Source organism: Dipodomys spectabilis, unplaced genomic scaffold (assembly GCF_019054845.1).
Source record: "Dipodomys spectabilis isolate Male_0828 unplaced genomic scaffold, ASM1905484v1 ptg000365l, whole genome shotgun sequence".
NCBI lineage: Eukaryota > Metazoa > Chordata > Mammalia > Rodentia > Heteromyidae > Dipodomys > Dipodomys spectabilis.
The window spans coordinates 12,568,444-12,593,945 of NW_024871042.1; the positions used below are offsets into that span (position 1 = coordinate 12,568,444).

Below are 25,502 nucleotides of genomic sequence, written 5' to 3' on the forward strand. Positions count from 1 at the left end.
GCTTTAAATGTGGTTCATACTCTTTTTTCAGTTCTGAGACAAGTCTAATACAGGAAGATCTGTGTGTGTGTGTGTGTGTGTGTGTGTGTGTGTCTGTCTGTCTGTCTGTCTCGTAGGGCTTGAACTCTGAGCCTGTGTGTGTGTCTGTCTGTCTGTCTCGTAGGGCTTGAACTCTGAGCCTGGGCACTGTCCCTAAGCTCTTCAGCTCAAGGCAAGCACTCTACCACTTGAGCCACAGGGCCACTTCAGGTTGTCTGGTGGTTAGTTGGAGATAAGAGTCTCCCAGACTTTCCTGCCCAGGCTGGCTTTGAATGAGATCCTCATATCTCAACCTCCTGAGTAGCTAGGAGTACAGACATGAGCCACCAGTACCCAGCTACAGGAAGATCTTTGTCCAGGTATCTCTAGAAGTACCTCTCTAGAGAAGCAGTGCAGATTAATTGTTGTCAGCATAAAACATAAACTTTATACTTGAAGCTCTTTTGTTTTACTTTGAATTTCCCCTAGAAATAAGAACTGGTTTTAGTGTGTACTTTTTTCTATGTATATGTATTCAAACATATATAACAAGATAAAAAGATAACTATCATATCTTTATAGAAACAAATGAGATCATATAGATACGTAATTTGCTTTTTTCACTTAACAAATATCCATTCAGTACACCTAATTATAGATGTCAGGTACTTAATATTTAGTGATAGCATATTAGATAATATATTTATTCCTTAGATTATGTGTAATTTCCTAGATTGTTTACCATTTGATGGATTTAGTTATTGGATTCTCTTTTTTCTTATTTTATTGACATTTACTATACAATATCATGTGTTACAGGTATTTTTCTCTACCCCATTATGATTTTTTTTAATTTTGTTTAGATCTCTTTTGAAAATTCTGTTCTACTTATAATTTTTCACTTGTCTATACCCCAAGATTATAGAACTATTCTTTTACATTTTTTTCTAATATCTATAGTAATTTTTTCCACTGACATGTTTAATTCATCTGGTTTTAAAAGATATTCTAAAATTTAGGAAATCTCTGAGTTAAATCTGAGATTAAACATAATAATGGTTAAGATAAGTAAACTTTTAGTTTCTGTATATCTGTAAGCTTAGATATGTACCTATATGTTTCTCTGTTGAATTATGAAAGTTTATTATATATAGCTGGTATTTATGCTTAAAAGACATAGTAGTCTACTTCTAAAGTGTAATGCTGAAAGTCTACAAAAAAACTATTTCCTTCACAGAGTATGATATAGACATGATGATAGCTTGATGGTGAGTCTTTTTTATTTTATACACTTGCTTATGAATGAATAAAATTTTCAAATGTGGCTATTTAAAGAAAAGGCTATCTGGGCTGGGAATGTAGCTTAATATGCAGTCTCAAAGTAGAGCTTGCCTGACATGAATGAGGCCCTGTTTTTGACTTTTAGTACTGCAATTTAAAAAAAAAAAAAAAAGCAAGAGAGACTTTCAGTTTTGTGTTTTAGCTGGGCACTGGTGGCTCACACCTGTAATCGTAGCTACTCAGGAGGCTGATATCTGAGGATCACAATTCAAAGCCAGCCTAGGCAGGAAGGTCCGTGAGACTCTTATCTCCAATTAACCTCCTGAAAACCAGGAGTGGTGCTGTGGCTCAAGTGGTAGAGTGCTAGCCTTGAGCTGAAGAGCCAGAGTTCAAGCCCCACCACCAACAATAAATAAATAAATAAAAACTATGTTTTACCTAATTTTAAAAAGACTACTCAATGACTGCAAACTGTACTTATATTTATACCTACATAATACTAAATCTATAATGTTCTTTTCCAGAAGGCATTTTGTTTTTATGTTTATTTACAAGGTACATTTATATTCTTTAAGTGTCCAAATATGCTTATGTAAATAAAATGAAACATACATTTCACTTTTAAAAACACTAATGGTATAGTTCAGGTAGCGTGTTTTTTTTTTGTCCTGCCACCTTTTATTTAAATATTAAAAATTCTTTTTCTTTTAGCTTAAGAAAATCCGATCACTGCTTGTTGCTGGAGCTGCACAGTATGATTGCTTTTTCCAACATTTGCGCTTGTTGGATGGAGCACTTAAACTATCAGCTAAGGACCTTAGATCCCAGGTGGTCCGGGAAGCTTGTATTACTGTGGCGTAAGTATATTCGTTTTGGCTGGGTATTTTTTAGTGAATGAATTTAGTACTCATTGATTCATTGCTTATTAGGTAAAGCAATAGCACAATAACCCCCCAAAATTATTTTTCTTATACATAAGGATTTAATACTTATGATTTGTTTGTGTGTATGCACGCACATGCATGCATGCATACCAGTCCTTGGCTTGAACTCAGGACCTGGGCACTGTCCTTGAGCTTTTTTGCTCAAGGCTAACACTCTACCACTTGAGCCACGGCTTCACTTCTGGCTTTTTGGTGGCTAATTAGAAATAATAGGCTTACAAACTTTCCTACCTGGGCTGAACTTGAACTGTAATTCTCAGGTCTCAGCCTTCTGAGTAGCTAGGATTATAGGCATGCGCCACATGTGCCTACCTTCATGATTATTCTTATTTTCAAAACATTTCTTTATTGAGATTAAGTGACTACATAAATTTCACAATACTGTGGCATAGTTATACTTAGCTAAAGTCACAAACACATTTTAACCTTACAATGATAATCATCATCATGTTAATCTGCAAAGTTTATGAACTCTATGAACTTTAATAATAAAAGTATTTCTTCCAAATTGGGTGATATGTGCATTTCTTTCCTTTTGCCTACCATCAGCTGTTCCCTCTTTCTCTTTCATTCCCTTCCTCCCATTACCACCCTTGAATTGCTTAGTTCAGTTTCATCCATGTCCAGTACAGCTGATAGGTCCCTCTGCTGTATTTTTTCACCTGTTTTCCACTGATTCTGTGCCCTTCTCCCAACTTCCCTCAGATATGCACATGTATATACCATATGTGGGGTAAAGAATATACACTCATCCAAAAACAATAGGACATATTAAGAAGAGATTCTTCGTTTCCTTGTCTTTGGGGTTCTTTTCAGTCTGTATATTATTTTATACACATATGAAAAGGTGCTTGGGTATTACAATTTGGTGTTATTCTCCCAAGACTGACCTCTTTTGGTTTTACTGTGTATAAGTTTCTTGAATCCTGTTTACTTTGTCCTATCTTGTTGCGTTTTGAATCTAATATCCACATATCAGGGAGACCATGTACCGTTTGTCTCTCTGATCTTGGCTTACCTCGCTAAACATGATTTGTTCTAGTTCTATCCATTTCCCTGCAAATGCCATTTTGTTCTTTCTGATGGCTCTGTAAGATTCCATTGTACGTAGGTAGCACAATTTTTTGATCCATTCATCTGTAGTGGGGCATCTGGGTTGTTTCCATATCTTGGCTATTCTGAGCAGTGCAGCAATGAACATGAAGGTGCATGTGTCTTTGTATCCTAGTTCCTGTTGCTCAAGGTAGATGCATGCCTAGGAGTGGTATGGCTGGGTCATAGGGTATTTCTATGTTTAGTTTTCTGAGGAACATCCAGACTGCTTTCCAGAGTGGTTGTATTAGTTTACATTACCACCAGCAGTGTATCCTCTGCCAGCATTTGTTGTCGTCTGAATTCAGAATATAGGCCATTCTGACTGGAGTAAGATGGTATCTCAGAATTGTTTTTATTTGCATTTCCTCTATGGCCAGGAATGTCGAATATTTTCTCATGTTTCTTTGCCATTTTTACCTCTTCTGAGAAGCCTCTCTAGCTGCCTTACATATTTAGTGATTGGTTTGTTAGATTTGGGAGGGATTAGTTTCTTGAGCTCCCTGTATATAATGGATATTAGGCCTTTGTCTAATATATTGCTGGTAAATATCTTTTCCCAATTGGTTGGCTGTCTTTCTAGTTTGGTAGCTATGTCTTTAGCTGTGCAGAAATTTGTCAAGTCTCTCTTCGATCTATTGTGCCCCTGGGATTCTGTTCAGGAAGCTCCTGCCTGTGCCTATAAGTGTCTCTACTACTCTGTCCTTCAGTAGCTTCAGAGATTCAGGTTTGATGTTAAGGTCTTTAATCCATTGACTTGATATTAGTGAATGGTGACAGGCTGGGGTCCATTTTTAGTTTTCTGCATGTGGTTGCCCAGTTTTCCCAGCACCAATAGTTGAAGAGGCTATGCTTCTTCCACTCTATGTCTCTGGCTCCTTTGTTTTTTTTTTTTTTTTTTTTTTTCACTGTAAAGATATTATACAGAGGGTTACAGTTACATGAGTGAGGTAATGAGTACACTTCCTCTTGAACATTGTTATCCCCTCCATTGTTTTCCCCCTACCATCCCCTCCCTCCCTCCCTTCCCCGAGGTTCTTTTTTTTTTTTTGATTGTGATTAAGTGATTACATAATTTCAAAGTCACAAGTTCATTCTAACTTTCCTGGAGCAAATTGTCTATCACAGTCTGTAATATATAACAGTGTTCACATGTTATATACCATATTTGTGATCAGCAGCATGGGGATATTTAGTAGTGGTTCAGCCAGATGAGCGGGAGTTCTTTGTTTCTTAAGTCCTGTTAGTTTTGTCGTATCACCTAACATTTTGGATTTAGCATCCACTTATCAGGGAGACCATGTACCGTTTGTCTCTTCGTTCTTGGCTTACCTCGCTCAGCATGATTCCTTCTAGCTCCATCCATTTCCCTGCAAATGCCATTATTTTGTCATTTCTAATGGCTGCATAATATTCCATTGTGTATAGATACCACAATTTTTGGATCCATTCATCTGTGGTGGGGCATCTAGGTTGTTTCCATATCCTAGCTATTGTGAACAGTGCTGCAATAAACATGGAGGTGCACGTGTCCTTGTATATTGGTTCCTGTTGTTCAGGGTAGATGCCTAGAAGTGGTGTGACTGGGTCGTAAGGGAGGTCAATCTTTAGCTTTCTAAGGACCCTCCAGACTGCTTTCCAAAGTGGTTGTATAAGTGTACATTCCCACCAGCAGTGTAATAGGGTTCCTGTTTCTCCACAACCCTCCAGCATTTGTCGTTGGCTGATTTGTGGATGTGGGACATTCTGACTGGGGTAAGGTGGTATCTCAGGGTTGTCTTTATTTGCATTTCCTTCACCACCAGGGATGATGAACATTTCCTCATGTGTTTCTTTGCCATTTTTATTTCTTCATTTGAGAAGTCCCTCTTTAGTTCCCTTGCCCATTTAGTAATTGGTTTGTTAGGTTTGGGAGGGATTAGTTTCTTGAGTTCCCTGTATATACAGGATGTTAACCCCTTGTCTGATATATTGCTGGTAAATATTTTTTCCCAATTAGTTGTTTGTCTTTCTAGCTTAGTTGCGATAGATTTAGCTGTGCAGAAGCTTTTTATTTTAAGGTAGTCCCATTTGTCGAGTCTCTCTCCAACTTGTTGTGACCCTGGGACTCTGTTCAGGAAGTTCCTTCCTGTGCCTATTAGTTCAAGTGTCTCTCCTACTCTGTCCTGCAGTAGTTTCAGAGATTCAGGTTTAATGTTAAGGTCTTTAATCCATTTTGAGTTGATGTTGGTGCATGGTGATAGGCTGGGGTCCACTTTTAGTTTTCTGCATGTGGCTGCCCAGTTTTCCCAGCACCAGCGGTTGAAGAGGCTGTGTTTCTTCCATTGTATGTCTTTGGCTCCTTTGTCAAATATCAGCTGGCTGTAGGCCTATGGATTTATTTCTGGATCTTCTATTCTGTTCCATTGGTCTTCGGGTCTGTTTTTGTGCCAGTACCATGCTGTCTTTGTGATTATAGCTCTGTAGTAGAGTTTGAAGTTCGGCATGGATAGCCCTCCCATATTGTCTTTATCCCCTAGAATTGTTTTGGCTATTCTAGGTCTTTTGTTGTTCCATATAAATTTTTGGACTGTTTTCTGTATTTCAGTGATGTACGTCATTGGGATTTTTATAGGAATTGCATTGAATTTGTATATTAGTTTTGGAAGTATTACCATCTTTACTATATTAAGTCGGCCTATCCAGGAGCATGGGAGGTCTTTCCATTTCCTAGTGTCTTCTGCAATTTCTTTCTTTAACTTTTTATAGTTCTCATTAAATAGTTCTTTTACATCTTTGGTTAGGTTAATTCCTAAATATTTTATTTTTTGGGAGGTTATTGTGAATGGGGTTGCTCCCTTTATTTCCCTCTCTTCCTGTGCGTTATCAGTGTATAGGAAGGCAACTGATTTTTGTGGGTTTATTTTGTATCCTGCTATTTTGCCGAAGTGACTTATGATTTCTAAAAGTTTGGGGATGGAGTTTTTGGGATCGTGGAGGTATAGTATCATGTCGTCTGCAAAAAGGGATAGTTTAACTTCTTTCCCTATGCGGATCCCTTTAATGTCTTTTTCTTGCCTTATTGCCTTGGCTAAGGGTTCTAGGACTATGTTGAAGAGGAGTGGAGACAGTGGGCATCCTTGCCTTGTTCCTGATTTTAGGAGGATTGGTTGTAGCTTTTCCCCATTAAGTATAATATTGGCTATTGGTCTGTCATAAATGGCTTTTATTGTTTTTAGATGTTATTTCTTTGTTGCTTTGTATGTCCCTCCCCCACAGTATAACCCCCGCTTTCACTATATTTGATGTCAGTATAACATGTGGAGGAGATGGGGACAAACAAGTCGTTTAAGGATTCAGGTGGACCTGTTGCAACAATGAGAAGTACAAAATGTCATGTCAAAACCAGCTTTACAATGTCGGTGTGGGGGGGGGGGGAGGGGGGTATGATTGGGTGGTGGGGAGGGGGGAGGCTGGGAAGGGAGGTGAAGGGTAAACAAAGGAGGAGGCTGCAATGCTTGGTAAGAAATGTATGCATTATCCTGCCCATGTAATTGTAACCCCTCTGTACAGTATGTTCTCAAATAAAATAAAATAAAATTAAAAAAAAAAAAAAAGAAATGTTCCTTCTATTCCTATTTTCTCCAGAGCTTTTAGCATGAATGAATATTGAATTTTATCAAAGGCTTTTTCTGCATCTGTGGCGATAATCATGTGATTCTTGACCTTGGCTCTGTTGATATGTTGGATTACATTTATTGACTTACGTATGTTAAGCCATCCCTGTGTCTCTGGGATGAAGCCTACCTGATCATAGTGTATTATTTTTTTTATGTGTTTCTGGATTCTGTTAGCTAGAATCTTGTTAAGGATCTTTGCATCTGTGTTCATCAAGGAAATTGGCCTGTAATTCTCCTTTTTGGTTGGGTCTTTGCCTGGTTTGGGGATGAGTGTGATATTGGCTTCGTAGAATGAGTTTGGGATAGCTCCCTCCTTCTCTGTTTCTCTGAAGAGCTTGAGGAGTATGGGTATTAGTTCTTGTTTAAAGGTCTTATAGAATTCTGCTGTGAATCCATCTGGTCCTGGGCTTTTTTTTGTTGGAAGACTTTTGATAGCTTCCTGTATCTCATTATAGGATATTGGCTTATTTAATTGGTTAACTTCTTCTTTGCTCAGTTTGGGTAACTTGTATTTCTCTAAAAATGCATCCATTTCTGCCAGATTTTCTTCCTTTAGAGAGTATAGCTTTTGAAAGTAGTCTGTTAGAATTGTTTGGATATCTTGGGTACCTGTTGTGATGTTTCCGGTGGCATCCCTAATCCTATTAATATGGGTTTCCTCTCTTCTTTTTTTAATTAATCTTGCCAACAGGCCATCAATTTTGTTTATTTTTTCAAAGAACCAGCTTTTTGTTTGGTTTATTTTGGTTATGGTTTTCTGATTTTCTAATTGGTTAATCTCTGCTCTTAATTTGGTTATCTGGCTTCGTCTAGTAGCTTTAAGTCCCATTTTTTCTTGTTTTTCTAGCTGTTTTAGTTGCAACATGAGATTATTTACTTGGTCTGTCTCCATTCTCTTGATGTGGGCACTGAGGGCAATAAATTTGCCCCTCAGGACTGCTTTTGCTGTGTCCCACAAGTTTCTTTGTGAGGTGTTTTCATTTTCATTGAGTTGTAGGAAATGCTTTATTTCTTTGATCTCTTCTGTTACCCAGGCCTTGTTAAGGAGTGTGCTGTTCAATTTCCATGTATTAGAGAAATTTCTGCGGTATGCTTTGTTATTGAGAGCTAGCTTGATTCCACTGTGGTCAGATAAGATACAGGGGATTATGTCGATCCCTTTGTATTTGCTCAAGTTCCTTGCATGAACTATGATATGGTCTATTTTGGAGAAAGTTCCATGAGCTGCTGAGAAGAATGTGTACTGTGTTGTTTTAGGGTGAAATACTCGGTAGATGTCAGTTAATTCCGCTTGAAGTATGGCCTCACTTAATTCGTTAGCTTCTTTGCCAATCCTCTGGTTGGTAGACCTGTCCTTTGGTGAGAGTGGCGTGTTAAAGTCTCCTAGTATTATCGTATTGGGATCTATTTTATTCTGTAAGTTTGAGAGCATTTGTTTGACATATCTGGGTGCACCGATATTTGGGGCATATAAGTTGATGATGGTTATATCCTCCTCTTGGATTGTTCCCTTTATTAATATGTAGTGTCTGTCCTTGTCTTTCTGTACTGATTTTAATGAAAAGTTTATTTTGTCAGATATCAGGATAGCTACACCTGCTTTCTTACTGGGGGCATTTGATTGGTAGATCCTTTTCCAGCCCTTCACTCTGAGTTTGTTTGTATGTTTGGCTGAGAGGTGGGTCTCCTGAAGGCAACAGATGGATGGGTCTTGTTTTCTGATCCAGTCCTCAGTTCGTTTTCTTTTAATTGGCGATTTCAGCCCATTTATATTCAGAGAAAGTATAGAGAGATGCATTGTTGTCCCTGCCATTCCGTTTTCCTAAGTTTTTCTTCTTTCCTTTCCTCCTGTGCTTGCTCAGTTAGACTTTGAGTAATGCCTGTTTGGGGCAGGTCCCAGTTCCTGGTTGCTTTCTTCAGGTTGTGTCCCCCCTCTTAGAATTCTTTGTAATGCTGGCTTAATGTTTATGTATTCATTTAGTTTTTCTTTGCTATTAAAAGTTTTCAGTTCTCCATCGAATGTGAATGCTAGCTTTGCCGGGTATATCAGTCTGGGTTGGCAGTTATTGGCTCTCAGGGCTCGTATGGTGCTTTCCCAGGCTTTTCTTGCATTCATTGTTTGTGTGGAGAGATCTGCAGTGATTCTAATTTTTTTCCCGTTGTAGTATAGCTCCTCCTTCATTTTTGCTGCATGCAGGATTGTTTCCTTATTATTCAGATCCATCATTGTTACTATTATGTGCCTAGAAGTGTTTCTCCTGGGATCTTGCTTGTTGGGTGTTCGATAAGCTTTTGTGATGTAGTTAAGATGGTCGTTTTTGAGGTGGGGAAAATTTTCATTGATTATCTTGTTAAATAGGTGTTGCATTCCCTTGCTCTGGAATTCCTCACCTTCGTCCACTCCGATTATGCGAAGGTTAAACTTTTTAGCATTATCTGCTTGCTCTTGAATTTCCCTTTGGTTTAATTTGAGTGATTTTTCCATATCTGTCACTTTTTGGTCCAGTTGGTGTATTCTGTCTTCTGTATCTGACACTCTACCTTCCATTTCATTCACTCTGTTGACCGTGGCTTCTATTGTGGTTTGCATGGAGGAAATGGATCCCTTTATGGATTCAATGTTGGTTCTCAGAGTACTGATCTCACCTCTCAATGAGGTGATATCAGTATGCATTACCTCTAATTTGGCGTTTATCTCACTTCTTACTGAGGTTTGTGCAGCTTCTATTTTTGCATCCAACTTTTGTTTGATATCCTGTATCTCTTTTGATAGTTCATCCTTGTGCTCTTTCAATTTCTGATCCATTTCTCGCTTTATTTCTTGAGTCATTGCCTCCAGCAACCCTTGGATGTAGCTTTTGTCTTCCATTCCTGCTTTGCTCCCACTGGGGCTCTCCCCTGCGTGGCTGCTGGCTTTTGAGGTGAGCTTGCTGTCCTGGGTGGTGGTAAACCTTGTGATTTTTCTCTGTGATTTTCGCATGGGGGTTCAGGAGACTGCTCTTCAATTTTGTTTTGGTGTCTCTGTCTTTGCTTGGTTGCTGATTCTGTATTGGTAGAGAGAGTCTGTGCCTGATCTGGGTTCTGTTGGGAGCCTATTTCCAGCTGCTATTCTGACTTACTTAGGATTCTCAGCTCTCTGCTGTAGATTTCTGGCAATTCCCACCTTTGGAAGGGTTGAGCAGCCTAGACTGCTTGTGTTTGCTCCTACGGGTGCTCTTGGGAAGATCAGATGCTCTGGATGCACTCTCCCAAATACTGGAGTCTGCTATGGGCTCCTGATGTGTTTTTGTTTGTTTTGGGCTGGTTGTGGGCTTGAACTCTAGGTTTGGGTGCTGTCCCTCAGCTCTTCAGCTCAAGGCTGGCACCCTACCATTTGAGCCACAGCACCACTTCTGACCCTTTTTGCTTTTGTGATGCTGAGGAATCAGATCCAGGGCCTCATACATCCAAGACTATCACTCTATTGCTGAGCCGCCTTATCAGCCTGAGCTCCTGCTTACTATCAGGTGCTGGCAGCCTGTGTTGGCCAATTCCCAGCCTAGGGTATATGGGTGGAGTTTTGGTGGGGTTTGGGCTTCTCTTGTCTTGAGCCTCCAGGTCTTTTGTTGTCACAGGTGTGCTTCCCGGGGAGTGTTGTTTCCTGGTTTTCTCCCCTGTGTTGAGGCATATGCTCAGCTTTTTACTTCAGTTGGGAGGAGTTGGTTGTGTTGTTCAGGCGCCGGATCCCCGGGCCTGGTTCCGGCCCCAGCCTGGAGCTCTCTCGTTAGGCCTGTGCTGATGTGTATACCACCTAGGTATGCAGCCTGGAGGACACAGTTCAAATTTCTTCTACTGTTGGTAGTCTTGACCCAGGGGCGCTGTTCCTGGCTTGGGCATTTAAGCTCCCTTCCAGGGGCGCTCTTGCTCTGGCCTGGCCAGCAGAGTGTGCTCCACCGGCTGGTGGAGCTCTCGAACAGTTCCCAGTTTTAGTGGGTCCTGTGGTCCGGGTGTTGGGGTAGGGAGTCTAGGTCAGGGTCTGGGGATTCCCTCCAGCTCTGGTCTCCCTTGAGGGATACACTGTCCCCTGTGGGGTACTCACCCTGGAGCTGGTTGTTTCTGTGTGGTGTAGGTTGTCAGTTGTTGTTGCAATCCGAGTTCAGTTGGGGTGGTTGCGGGCTGGGTTGGGCGGCCCCCGCCGGGTCGTTGCGATCACGATTGGGCAGGTGGTCTGCTGACAGGTCCCTTTGTCGGCTGCTGGTGCCAGGCGGCTTTGGCGGGATGGAGCCTCTCCGCTCTGGTGGAGAGTGAGGGGTGGGGATGGGATCCTCGTGGAGACTCCCGGCTGGTAGGTTTCTCTGTTCCTGGCGATCCGCTGTTCTGCAATCCGGTACCTGGTGATCTGCAAGCAGCCCCCTGTGTCTCTGTGGCTCCGGCAGCCCCCGCCGGGCCAGCTGGCCGGCGGCTTGGCGCACTCCGCGCGGCCAGTAAAGGTTGGGGGAGGGGTCTTCACTCTTCTCTGTTCTGAAATTCTTCTTTTCCTCTCTTTCTTTTTTTTGTTATTTTCCACCTCTGGTTTTTCTCTGAGTGTTCGTCTTTTTGTTGTTGTCGGTCTCTTGGGGAGATTAAGCGTTGGAACTCGAACTCTCTTTTTGGTTGGAGGGAGCTGTGGCGTTTCCCTACTGCCCTGTCGCCATCTTGGTCCCCCCTTCCTCTCTGGCTCCTTTGTCAAATATCAACTGACTGTATGTATGCGGTTTTATTTCTCAGTCTTCTATTCTGTTCCTTTGGTCTTCGGGTCTCTTTTTGTGCCAATACCAAGCTGTCTGTTATTATGACTCTATAGTAGAGCTTGAAATCCAGTATCGTGATCCCTCCCGCATTCTTTCTTTTGTCTAGAATTGTTTTGGCTATTCTAGGTCTTTTGTTGTTCCATATGAATTTTTGGATTGTTCTGTTTCAGTAAAGCACTTCATTGGGATTTTTTATGGGGATTGTGTTGAATTTGTATATCATTTTTAGCAGTATGGCCATTTTCACAATATTGATTCTACCTGTCCATGAAGATGGAAGGCCTTTCATTTCCTGATATCCTCTTTGATTTCTTTCTTTAGATTTTTATAGTTTTTACTAAATAGGCCCTTTACATCTTTGGTTAGGTTAATTCCTAGATTTTGTATTCTTTTTGAAGCTAGTACGAATGGGGTTGTTTTCCTGACTTCCCTTTGTGCTTGTACATTGTTGGTGTACAGAAAGGCAACTGATTTTTGTTGGTTCATTTTGTATCCTGCTACTTTGCCAAAGTGGCTTATAAGTTCTTGGAGTTTAGGAGTGGAGTTTTTTGGGTTGTTCAGGTATAAGTCATATGAAAATAGGTATAGTTTCTTCTTTCCCTATGTGGATCCCTTTAATGTCCTTTCCTTGCCTTATTGCTCTGGCTAAAGATTCCAGGATTATATTGAAAAGGAGTAGAGAGAGTGGGCATCTTTGCCTTGTTCTTGATTTTAGGGGAAATGGTTTTAGCTTTTCTTCATTTAGTATGATATTGGCTCTTGGTCTGTCATATATGGCTATTACTGGCTTAAAGAATGTTCCTTTTATTCCTATTCTCTTCAGAGCTTTTAACATGACTGAATCTTCTATTTTGTCAAAAGCTGTTTCTGCTCATTGAGATAACCATGTGGTTTTGACCTTGGCTCTGTTAACATGGTGAATTACATTTATTGATTTGTATATGGTAAACCAGCCTTGCATCTGTGGAGTGAAGCCTACTTGGTCATCATGTATGAGTTTAAAATTTTTTTTTTTCTGGGGCTGGGAAGGTGGCTCAGTGGTAGAGCGCTTGCCTTGCATGCATGAGGCCCTGGGTTTGATTCCTCAGCACCACATAAGCAGAAAAAATAAAGCCTGAAGTGGCGCTGTGGCTCAAGTGGTAGAGTGCTAGCCTTGAACTGAAGAGCTGAGGGACAGCGCTCAGGCCCAGAGTTCAGGCCCCACGACTAGACCCCCCCCCCCCCCAATTTTTTTTTCTGGATTCTGTTGACTAATGTTTTATTGAGCTTTTCATCTGTATTCATCTGAGACACTGGTCTGTAGTTCTCTTTTGGTTGGATCTTTGCCTGGTTTTAGGGTGACTGTGATATTGCTTCATAGAATGAGTTTGGAATTGCTTCCTCTGCTTCTATTTCATGGAAGAGCTTGATTATGAGTATTAGTTCCTCTTTAAAAGTTACAGATGGGCTGAGAAGTTGGCTCAGTGGTAGAGCACTCGCCTTGAATGCTTAAGGCCCTGGGTTCGATTCCTCAGCACCACATAAGCAAAAAGAAAAAGCTGGAAGTGGCGCTGTGGCTCAAGTGGTAGAGCACTAGCCTTGAGCTGAAGAGCTGAGGGACAGTACCCAGGCCAAGAGTTAAGGCCCCATGACCGGACTCAAAAAAAATAAAAAATAAAAAAAATAAAAGTCTTACAGAATTTTGTGGTGAATCCATGTGGGCCTGGGCTTTTCCTTATTGGAAGATTTCTGATTGCTTCCTCTATCTCATTGTATGTTATTGGTTTATTTAGTTGATTTATATCTTCTTGGTTCAGTTGGGCAATTTGTATTTCTTTAGAAATTTGTCCATTTCTGCTAGGTTTTCCTTCTTTATTGAGTATAGATTCTGGAAATAATTCTTTATGATCATTTAGCTGCCTTGGATGTTTGTTGTAATTTTTCCTGTGGCATCCCTGATCTTACTGATTTGGGTCTCCTCTCTTTCTTTTGTTAATCTTCCAAGGGATCTGTCAGTTTTATTATTTTTTCAAAAAAAACCCAGCCTTTTGTTTCGTTAATTTTATTTATAGTTTTTAAAATCTCTATTTCACGGGGCTGGGAAGGTGGCTCAGTGGTAGAGTGCTTGCCTTGCATGCCTGAGGCCCTGGGTTCGATTCCTCAGCGCCACATAAGCAAAAAGGAAAAAGCCAGAAGTGGCGTTGTGGCTCAAGTGGTAGAGCGCTAGCCTTGAGCTGAAGAGCTGAGGGACAGGGCCCAGGCCCAGAGTTCAAGGCCCCACGACCAGACCCCTCCCCTCCAAAAAAAATCTCTATTTCACTAATTTCTGCACTTAACCTTGTTTATCTTGTTTCATCTAGTAACTTTAAGTTCAATTTTTTCTTGCTTTTCTAACAGTTTTAGTTGCATCATGAGGTTATTTACTCAAGTAAATATATTTAATATATTTTTTGTAGTGCTGGCGTATTGTTCATGAATTCCTTGATATGTGTACTCAGAGCAATGAACTTGCCCCTCAGGACTGCTTTTGCTGTGTCCCAGAGATATATTTTCATTGAATTGAATTGTAGGAACTTACTAATTTCTTCTTGAATTTGTTCTGTGACCCAGGTGTTATTCGGTAGTGTACTGTTCAGCCTCCATATATTTGAGTAATTTCTGCAGTGTGCTTTGTTGTTGAGAACTGATTTGGTTCCACTCTGGTCGGATAGAATATAAGGGATTATGTCAATCCTCTTGTATTTGCTTAAATTCTATGATATGATCTATTTTGGAGAAAGTTCCAGGGGCTGCTGAGAAGAATGTTTATTGGGTCATTGTTGGGTGGAAAACTCTGTAGATGTCTGTTAAGTCCATCTGGGATATTTAGTTCAGAGGCTACTTTGCTTATCCTCTGTTTGGTTGACCTGTCCTTTGGTGAGAATGTGGTATTAAAAGTCTCCCACTACTATTGTATTTGAGTCTATCTTGTTTTGTCAGTCTGAGAGTACTTGTTTAACATATTAAGTGCTCCATTGTTTGGTGAATATAAATTGATGATGGTGATACCCTCTTCTTGGATTGTTGTCTGTATTAATATGTAGTGACCTTCTTGTCATTTTGTACTGATTTTAATGAGAAGTCTATTCTGTCAGATATCAAATTGGCGACCCCTGCCTTTTTGCTGGGTACATTTGCATGGAAGGTCTTCCATCCCTTTACTGGGAGTTTTTTATCTTTGGTTGTGATATGCGTCTCTTGGAGAAACAAATGGATGCATCTTGTCTTCTGATCTATTGTGTGGTTTGTTTTCTTTTGATTGGTGAATTGAGTCTATTAATGTTTATGGTTATTATAGAGAAATGTGTTATGTTTCCTGCCATTTGCTCCTTTCCTTTTTCTGTGCCTACTAAATTGATCTCCTAATGATTTCTATATGATGAGGTGCCCTGATCTTGATTGTTTTCTTCAGATTGTATTCCTCCTTTTAATATATATTTTTGTAGTGCTGGCTTATTGTTCATGAATTCCTTGAATTTTTCTTTGTTATTAAAAGTTTTAATTTCTCCATTGAATGTGAATTCTAGTTTCAAGGCTGAATATACCAGTTTGGGTTGGCATGTTGGTTTTCAGGACTTGGATGGTACCTTTCCAGGCTCTCCTTGTATTGAGGGTTTATGTGGACAGGTCCACAGTGATTGTGCTTTTCTTTCCATTGTAGTATAGCTCCTTCTTTGATTTTTCAGCATTTAAAATCAGCTCTTTGCAATTCAGGTCTAGTGTCTTTACTATGATATGTCTAGACATGTTTCTTCTAGGATCCTGTTTAGTAGGTATACTGTATGCTTCTGTTATGTGAATAAGATTTTCCCCTTTTTTTTTTATTATGAAAATACCGTACAGAGGGATTACATGGGCAAGGTAATGAGTGCATTTCTTATCAAGCATTGTTGCCTCCTCCTTTGTTTCCCCTTACCACCCCTCCCACCCCCCAAGATTTTCTCTTTTAAGATTGGGGTAATTTTCAGTAATAATCTCATTGAATAAGTGTTGCATCCCTCTCTTCTGGTATTCCTCCCCTTACTGACCCTAGTTATACAAAGATTACCAGTTCTTGGACTTCCCTTTGGTAAATTCTGTTGTTTTTCCCCGCATATCTGTGACTTTCTTCTGCAGCTCCTCTATTTTATAATCTTCAACTCCTGATACTCTGTTTTCCATCTCATTTATTCTGTTATTATTCCATTGTGGTTTGTATTTCGAAAATTGAATCATTTATGGTTCCTATATCGGTTCTTAAAGTTTTGATTTCATCTTTTAATGAGGTGTTTATCATGTCTATTTTTGTCTGCATTTCTTTTTTGAATTCATGGACTTCACCTTTTATTCCTTTGGTCATTTCTGCCATCATCTCTTTAATTGGTCTTTGTCCTTCATTTCTTCTTCACTATCACTGGAGTTCTTTCCCAGATTGCTGTTGGCTTTTGGGATTGGTTTGCTGTCTTGACTGTTCATGAATCTTGTAATTTTCATTGTGACTTACACATTAGTGGTCTGCCTGCTTTTGGTCGACAGGTGGCAGCCTTCGCTTGACTCTGGGTTGGCTCACACTGGGTCACCCACCCAACCTGGGTCCCCAGGCCGGCTGGTGACTGTGGGCGCACTCAGCCCCGGGCTGGCTGAAAGAAACTCTGTCCAGTCTGCAGTGGGGATTGTAATCAGTTAAATTCAGGTGTCTGGGGTGGTCGTTGGCTTCAGAAGGTTTGGTCCGCAGCTTGGAGCGCCTCGTCTGAAGCCCATGTGCATGCCCCGCCTACTGTCGGGCACTCACACAAATCGCAATTGTAGACAGGGCAGTAGTTTCCACAGCTCCCTCCAGGGGCCAGAGCCTCCCAGTAGGGGTGTGCCAGTTGCATTTCCACCTGTCGTGCTTCCTAATGGGCTTGAAACGCTGGCACACCCACTTGGCAGATCCTGGCCGGGACGAATGGTGTTCCCGCCAGCTGCTGCCCTGTGTGTGCACTCCTGAGAGCCAGTGCTGTGGGCAGCGCACAGTCCTAGCACCTATCAAGTATGAGTCCCTGTGGCCTCCTACTGGAGTGGGGGGAGGAGGGAGGGAAAGGCTCTGGCCTCTTTGTCCCTTTGAAGTGTAATGTTCCTTCTTGGGCAGGTCAAGTTCTGTGGGTCACTACCAGTGCTGGTCTCCTATTGGGGGGATCGGCAGCGGGTGCTCACTGATCCTGGGACTAGTTGTGGGCTGTGCCATGGTGCTGTTGGGAGCTCTCCGGGTCTGGTGTCTCTGTGCTTTGTCTCTGGTCTCAGTCTCTCTCTGTGCTGCCCAGGTCCCGCTGTAGGAGTTTTCTACGTCTGGTTCTGCAGTCTGCTGGTGATCCTGAAACCCTGGCAGGCCGGGGATGGCTTTTAGCAGCTTGGCTGCGCTTCTGCGAGGGGCGAGTTTCCATCTTTGTATGCAATATGAGCTTTTTTCTTTTTCCTCTCCGGTTTCTGTGACTCCCTGTTTGTTCAATTTTTTGCTGTTTCCATCTCTTGGGACACCGCTATGCTCTATTTGGTTAGAGAGAAGGTGATTTCCTATTGTTTCGGCACCATCTTGGGGTCCTCAGTATGATTCTTTTTTAAAGAAGAAATATTTTGCCAGGCACTGGTAGCTCACACCTATAATCATAGCTGTTCAGGAGGCTGAGATCTGAGGATTGTGCTTTGAAGCCAACCTAGGCAGAGGTCAGTGAGACTCTTATCTCTAATTAAGCACCAAAAAAAACTGGAAGGTGAGCTATGACTCAAGTGGTAGAGTACTAGCCTTGAGCAAAAAAGCTCAGGGACAGTGCCCAGCCCTCAATTTAAGCCCCAGGACCAACATAAAAAAAAAAAAAGAAAATAGGGCTGGGAAGGTGGCTCAGTGGTAGCGTGCTTGCTTTGCATGCATGAGGCCCTGGGTTCCATTCCTCAGCACCACGTAAGCAAAAAGAAGAAAGCCGGAAGTGGCGCTGTGGCTCAGGTGGTAGAGTGCTAGCCTTGAGCTGAAGAGCTGAGGGACAGCGCCCAGAGTTCAGGCCCCAGAACAAGAAAGAAAAGAGTTGGGGGGGGAGGGAGGGAGGGAAGAAAGAAGGAAGGAAGGGAAAGAAAGGGAGGGAAAGAAAGGAAGGAAGTTAGTTAAGAAAAGAGAAGTATTTTATAACTCTGTATCATCCTTAACTTGATCCCAGAAAGGCCACCAACATATAGGAATAGTTCTAAACCAGATCCAATATACAAGTCTACTCTAGACCCCATTTCTCCCAATAAGCTTATAAAAATCAAACTGACTTCTAGGTATATTACTGGCCTACCAGAACAAAATTCATACTCTGTGAGGAAGACAACAATATCCATACATAAGAGACATCTTCCTGATTTTGATTTGAGTTTTTCACCTGTGAATTGAGGCATTTTACAACTGACCTTATAACTGGACACTGTTAAACAGGTCTGAGTCTGAGTGCCTCTTTTAATGAACAACCTGAATTTTTAGAGTTCTTAAGCAGCATGTATTTTATTTTGTTTGTTTATGCCATTTCTGGGTTTGAACTCTGCAAGCCTTCAGCTTTCAGGCCTTGCTTACTTGGCTGGCATGCTACCACTTAAGCCATACTGCCAGGTCAATTTTTTCTTTGTTTGGACATGGAGTCTCTAGACTTGTCTGTGCAGAATAGCTTTGAACCTTGATCTTTCTAATCTCAGCCTCCTGAAGTAGCTAGGATTATAGGTATAAACCACCAGTACTTTGCCTAACCATGTATTTTAAATTAGATGCCATATAAAAATATTGAAATTGACCAATACTACAATTATTGCTAGAACTGCCAATGACTACAGCATACTTTGTGAGTGTTTTAACTAAGATAAAGTCTCGATTAGTTGCTTTTCTGCAAATTTGAAAAGAAAAGATTGATGTCCTTAAAAAACCCATCCAACGGCTGGGTGCCAATGGCTCATGGCTATAATTCTAGCTACTCAGGAGGCTGAAATCTGAGGATCGAGGTTCAAAGCCATCCCTGGCAGGAAAGTCCATGAAACTCTTACCTCCAGTAAAACCACTAGAAAACCAGAAATGGCGCAGTAGCTCAAGCGTCAGAGTATTTGCCTTGAGCTGAAGAGCTAAGGGACAGCGCCCAAGGCCAGAGTTCAAGCCCCACGATCGACAAAAACAAAAAACAAAAGTCCAACTAGAGATCAACCCCCAAAATGTCAAGCGCTAATTTTGTGGAAAAAACAGACGTATCGCTAATAGAAATAGAGAATGCTTCAAGGAACATTGATTCAAGTAATATTTTGAACTATATTATAAAATATTTTGAACTTTTATTGGGCATCAAAATTGAAATATCTGATGAATCAAGACCAAAAGTCATGGTAAACAGATCTGATATTTTTCTTGATGTTAATTTAGAGCTGATAGTTTGATCAGAGATAAATAGGAAAAACTAAAGAGATAAATAGGAAAAAGAAAAGAACATATAGTATTTGGACTTCCCTTTCAGGAAAAATACTTTATTGAAAATGATCTTATCTATATTTAAGATTAAAGCTATTAAAAATATTTTTGTTTTCTTTTGTAGCCACCTTTCAACAGTTTTGGGAAACAAGTTTGATCATGGCGCTGAAGCCATTGTACCTACACTTTTTAATCTTGTCCCCAATAGTGCAAAAGTCATGGCAACTTCTGGATGTGCAGCAATCAGATTCATCATTCGGGTAGGTTTCCCCTCCCTCACTCTCCTATTGCATTTACATAAATCATTAGTATTTTATTAAGCTCCAAAGAAGAAAGATCACTTTATTTCTTTTTTTCTGATAATAAAATACATAATTATTATATTACATGTAGATAATATAAAGCAAATACGCTTAAATATGCAATATAGTTCATATCCATATATATAGTAATGCATCCTGTGTACAATCTCAAATATTACAAGCAGCAATAAAAACAACAAATCTTATTATTTCTCATAATGAATATCTTGACAATGCCTACACCTTAAAAAAAAATTCTCAGCAGGGCACCAGTGTTTCACACCTGTAATCCTAGCTACTCAGGAAGCTGAGATCTGAGGATCTCGGTTAGAAGCCAGCCTGGGCAGAAAAGTCCCCAGGAAACTGTTATCTCCAATTAACCACTCAAAAACCAGAAGTGATGCTGTGGCTCAAGTGGTAGAGTGCTAGTCTTGAACAGAGGCTCAGGGACAGTGCTCAGACTCTGAGTTCAAGCCCCATGACTGACAAAAAAAAAAAAAATTCTCTCACTTTAAATTCTGTTTCTCTATCATTTTTCTAGCATATATGTTTCCAAATTTCTATTCTATGCTAGTACAACCATAAGTCACCCAAAATTGTAAATACTAAATAGAAAATGTAAATACTGAACATACACATGGTTTGTGTTTGTGCTTTATTGTCAAATTTTTGACTATTGAAATAGTATTTTTACTATTACAATAGTTTTTTTATTATTCACTGTCCATCATGCCTATTCCATTTCATTTTCATAATTTAGAAGCTCCTTACTCTTTGTCAATGTTAAGAAGAAAACCTTTGTTTACTGGCTCTTACATTTTAGCTGGCTGCTAGTGGCGCACACTTGCAATCCTCAGGAGGCTGAGTGAGATCTGAGGATAGTGATTCAAAGCCAGACCAAGGCAGGAAAGTCCACGAGAATCTTATTTCTAAATAATAATCAAAAGCCAGAAGTGGAGCTTTTCTAACATGATAGATCACTAGTTTTGAGCAACAATGCTCAAAGACAACACCTAGACCCTGAGTTCAAGCCCTAGGACCACCACCAAAACAAGTGAATATTTTCATGGATGTAGTGATACATTCCTCAAATCCTAGCATTCCAGACTGAATCAGGAAGATATCAAGTTCAAGAATAACCTGGACTACATAGAAAGACTCTCCAAAAATCAAAACAAAGCAAAAATAAACACCTAAAAAGTATATCTTTATCCTGTTCATGCATTCTTGCTCCCTTAATGGTTATATTACACTTAGCAAGTAATTTTCAACTGTTCCTATCATTTAGCAGTGTTTGTTGCTATATTCCCATATCCCATTTTTTAATTGCTTTTGGGCCATTCTTGTTTGGACTTTATGTTTTCTCTTTTTTTTATGTTATTTTTATCATTGCACATACTGCCATGAGCTACTTGGCCAAGCTGAGCGGATTATTTCTTGTGTTCATTTCAGTATCACATATATTCAAATTGGAGTGGTATAAAAGATTAGCCTGGCCCCTGTGAAAGGGTGAGACACAGATTCATAAAGTGTTGCTAAAGTGTTCTACATTTTTTAAATAAGTCTAGGTGCAGTGGCTTGGACATGAAATTGCAGCTACTTTGGAGGCTGACATTTAGGAACACCACTGCTCAAGGACAGCCCAGGCAAAAAAGTGAGGCCGACTGTCACTCAATGAGCCAAGCAATGTGATGTGCACCTGTGCTTCATGCTTCGCAGGAGGCATTGATAAGAAGTTCAGGACTAGGACAGCCCTCAGCAAAAAACTCCAAACTCTACCTATAAAACAACTAGAGCAAAAAGGGCTGGCAATGTGACTCAAGTGGTAAGAATACCCTGGTACCAGTACAGCCAACATTTAAAAGAAAAAAAAATCCTTTATATCTCCAATGCTGGAAGAAGCACTATTTGTAGACAGTCTCTTCAAGGATTTTTATGCTAAAGGGAACTACCTTTTCCAGGGTCTTTCCCCTTTTTCCTATGGCTTATATCCAAAAACTGACTGATATGGAAGTATCTTGGACCAACTTGGAGCTGTTCTGAAAACCATTTTAACTTTACTGGATCTCATCATGGTTTCCTCAGTTGCCTACTTCTGTTTTTTCTTCCTTCCATGGGTAAAAATACCCAAGGGTATAATAAATTCTCTGCACACTAAGCTGCATCTCAGAACTTGCTTCCTAGGTAACCCAACCTTTACCATTAGCTCAGAAGACAAATAGATTTGTGGCATCTAATATGTACACTTAGGTAGCCATTTTGTACAGTATCTATAATGAAATTTTTAGTGTTTGCTTCACTAGAAAAAAAAAGTTACTAGTGTCTACAAGTTTGTATCTATTGAACTTGTATTTGAATTGTAGTAGATATGATTTAGCCAGAATGAAAATTCTATTAGAATCACCATTTCAAACTGTATTCTCAATAGTTAAGAATATTGACTCACTCTGGTTCTCTGTTTTGATAACATACAATTATTATTTCCTACCAGCAGTAACAAAGGTAGTTTAGAAAACATGAATTCATGTCAGGTTCCTCTTAATGCTCCTTTTTCCATAAATGATACTCACCTAACAGTTATTTCCAGTTTCGCAATTCATTTGTCTTTGTAGTATATTACTTTATCCTCAGCTGTCCTTTTGAAACTGTAACATGATTACTGTTACTTTAATTTGAAATCTGACTTAAAGTTTTTGTTTTGTCATAACATAGTTAAGTACTTGAATGTAAGGCACACAGAAGAAAGGACTACATGAAGTGCACAGTATTTTTCATCCTTTTCTGAAACATCTTTTTCAGCATACTCATGTACCTAGGCTTATTCCTTTAATAACAAGCAACTGCACATCAAAATCAGTTCCAGTGAGGAGGTGAGCTTTGAAAATTAATTTTTAATGTAACTTTCACATTGCATAATGTTTCATTCTTATTTAGTATAAGAGTTAATGTTAACTAATTCTTAAAGTTGCCTTGCAGAAAATCCATAGTATAGTGAAAAGCACTGGTTTTAGTGGGAGTTGTTATAATTCATGTAAGAGAAAGGCAGAGAGCTGGAGGCATGGCTTGAGAGGACGAGTATCTGCCTGGCAAATACAAAGTTCTGAGTTGAACTCCAGTACTGTTCCTCCTTCTGTCAAAAAAAATTTGAAGAAGGCAAAGTTTGAAATACAGCTATATTGATGGTTGAAGGAGATATTAGTTAATAAAATCAAAATCCATTTTTCATTTGTGGAAATGAAACTTGATGACTAGAGGTATGGTATCAAGTGCTTTTGATTATTAACATTGGAATCAAAGCCCCAGCATTGGTATCCCAGCTTTATCACTTTGAGCACAGTTAACTTTTCCTGTTATTATTTCCTAACTTTTCCTGTTATTATTTCCTAATATGTATGATATGTACTAAAAGAGTAGATTGGAGAAGGCAAAAATTAATTTATCTTTTGTAAATTGGGCTTGATAGTCATTGCCTATGTGGACATGTTTATGAGCTGGCTAAAACTTAGCTAAAGCAAAGAAACAGTGCTGGAGATAAGGATTAGATGTAAGAATTACATCAGATAGAGCCAGGTACAAGGTAAGATTGGCTCCACCAGATGAGCAACTATTTAAGGACAGGTGCATAAAAGATGTTAGTAAAGAAAACAAAGCAGTGATCCAAGGAAGAAACACCTGGAGTTGAAAATTAGAGGGCTTATGAGAAAACATATACAAACTTGCTTTTTTTTTTTTTACAAACTTGCTTTTTAAAAATCATATATCTTAATATTTAAGGAAACAAAATGTAGAACAAAAAGGTTTATTTTGTCATTTCATGTCTTTGGTTATCATTATGTGTCTTCAGTGGCTAGTGTGAGTGGAATTTGTTAAATTTTATATTTAATAAACATTTTAAAGTTAAATTTATGGGGAAATCTTTAAACTAGCTAGTTCTTTAAACTAGTACTGAAAAAGTTGGATGTTAAAATAAGATACTCTTTAATTAAATATCTAGAAACCATGCCATACAAAATTATAAAGGAATGTATTGATGAGTTGCTTGATGCAAAATTTAATTATAAGTTAACTTTTATCTTTCAGGCGTTCCTTTGAATTTTTAGATCTGTTGTTACAAGAATGGCAGACTCATTCCTTAGAAAGGTATGCACGGCACCTCTCCTACTCCCACCTCACTCCCCTCCTTATTGTTAGCCAGTTCTTTAGAAGCTGAGGCTTTGGTTTTGCATTGTTTCTCATTTTGCCTATAGGCTTTTTGTTCTGCCTTACCTTGAGTCTGTGCTCCTCTTACGCTTTTAGATGTAGCTAGTCTGATTTTCTTCTTAGTAAGGTAGATAAGAATTCCTTGAGTAGAATGGGTCATATAAGATCCTCTAAGCTGGGTGCTTGTGGCTCACACCTGTAATCTTAGCTACTCAGGAGGCAGAGATCTGACTATCAAAATAAAGCCAGCCCGGGCAGGAAAGTCTATGAGACTCTTATCTCCAGTAAACTGCTCAAAAAATCCAGAAGTGGCACTGTGACTCAAGTGATAGAGCTCTAGCCTGAGCAAAAGAAACTAAGGGACAGCATCCAGGCCCAGAGTTCAAATCCTAGGACAGCCCCCCCTCCCCCCCAAAAAAAACAAGATCCTCTAAGATGAAGTGGCCAAAAATGGAAGCAGTGTATCTTTAATCCTGTTTAATTGGTTTCTTAAGCTAAAATTTATCATTTAATATATGATTTCACGTAGAGAGAAGCAAGGAACTTCCTTTTAGAGGAAGGAGATACTTTTAAAAATAGAGACTAAGAATGTTGGAACATGTATATAATCCTCTCTACTCAGGAAATGAAGATAGGAGGAACTAGTTCAAGTCAGTCCCTGTTAGCAAGGCCCTATCTGAAAAACTAAAAACCAGAAAGGACTGGGGTTGTGACAAGTGATGGGACACTTGGCAGGTGTTCAATTCCTAGTACAGCAAAAAAGGAGTGAGATTGAGGCAAAAGGGAAAGAGAAAAAAGAGGAAGTGGGAGATAAAGGAATCATTTATAAAATTTCCTCACATCAGCTGTTAGGTATCAATGCTAAAGTAATATACTGGATACTATATGAGGACAGCTTTTTGGTCACTGGCTATTTGCACAGCTATATTTCTTATTACTTTGAACCTTAAAGCTTCAGCAATAACTTCTCTTTAAGTACATTCATTGCTGAGTCTCTCTTTTTATTTTTATTTATTTATTTTTTTGGGGGGGGGTCCGGTCGTGGGGCCTGAACTCTCGGCCTGGGCACTGTCCCTCAGCTCTTCAGCTCAAGGCTAGCACTGTACCACTTGAGCCACAGCGCCACTTCCGGCTTTTTTCTTTTTGCTTATGTGGTGCCGAGGAATCGAACCCAGGGCCTCAGGCATGCAAGGCAAGCGCTCTACCACTGAGCCACCTTCCCAGCCCCATGAGTCTCTCTTTTTAATGGAAATTCTTCAATGTCTTCACTCCTCCTCCTCACCGTGTCGTGTCTCCCCCCCCCCCCCCCCCCCCAGATATAGGCATTTGAACTCAGGACCTCATACTTGCTCAGCTTGCTTACTCAGCTGGTACTCTGCCATTTGAGCCAGTCTCCAGATGTGCTTTTTTTGCTGGTAATTTTGAAGAGGGAATCTCAAGGACTTTTCTGTTCGGAATGGCTTTGAATTATTGACCTTTTGGATCTCAACCTCCTAAGTAGCTAAGATTACAGGCATGAGCCACTGCACTTGGCCTTACACTAACTGTTTAAAAGTAAAATCTATTATTTAAAGTAAAAATGAAGATGGGCACCAGTGGTTTACAACTGTAATCCTAGCTATTCAAGAGGCTGGGATAGGAGGATTGAGATACAAAGCTAGCCTGGGCAAACAATTCTCTGCGACTCTTATGTCTTGTCAACTACCAAAAAGCCAGAAATGGATGTGTGTCTGTCTCAAATACTAGTGTGACAGCCTTGTGCAGAGGTCACACAAGACCACAAG

General features: G+C 40.0%; 1 protein-coding gene and 1 non-coding gene across 11 annotated transcripts in view; both read left to right on the forward strand.

Moving 5' to 3' along the window:
- Clasp2 (cytoplasmic linker associated protein 2) overlaps positions 1-25,502 on the forward strand; it is a 209,233-nt gene that overhangs the window by 87,831 nt on the left and 95,900 nt on the right. For all 10 annotated transcript variants that reach the window (XM_042666378.1, XM_042666383.1, XM_042666381.1 and 7 more), the window contains 4 exons: positions 2,011-2,156; positions 19,341-19,476; positions 22,318-22,388; positions 23,599-23,658. In XM_042666378.1, coding sequence (XP_042522312.1) covers positions 2,011-2,156; positions 19,341-19,476; positions 22,318-22,388; positions 23,599-23,658 — 413 coding nt within the window. The remainder of the gene's footprint in view (positions 1-2,010; positions 2,157-19,340; positions 19,477-22,317; positions 22,389-23,598; positions 23,659-25,502) is intronic.
- Positions 20,958-21,062, forward strand: LOC122096159. Its single transcript, XR_006145253.1, has one exon. It is a non-coding gene; the product is annotated as a U6 spliceosomal RNA (small nuclear RNA).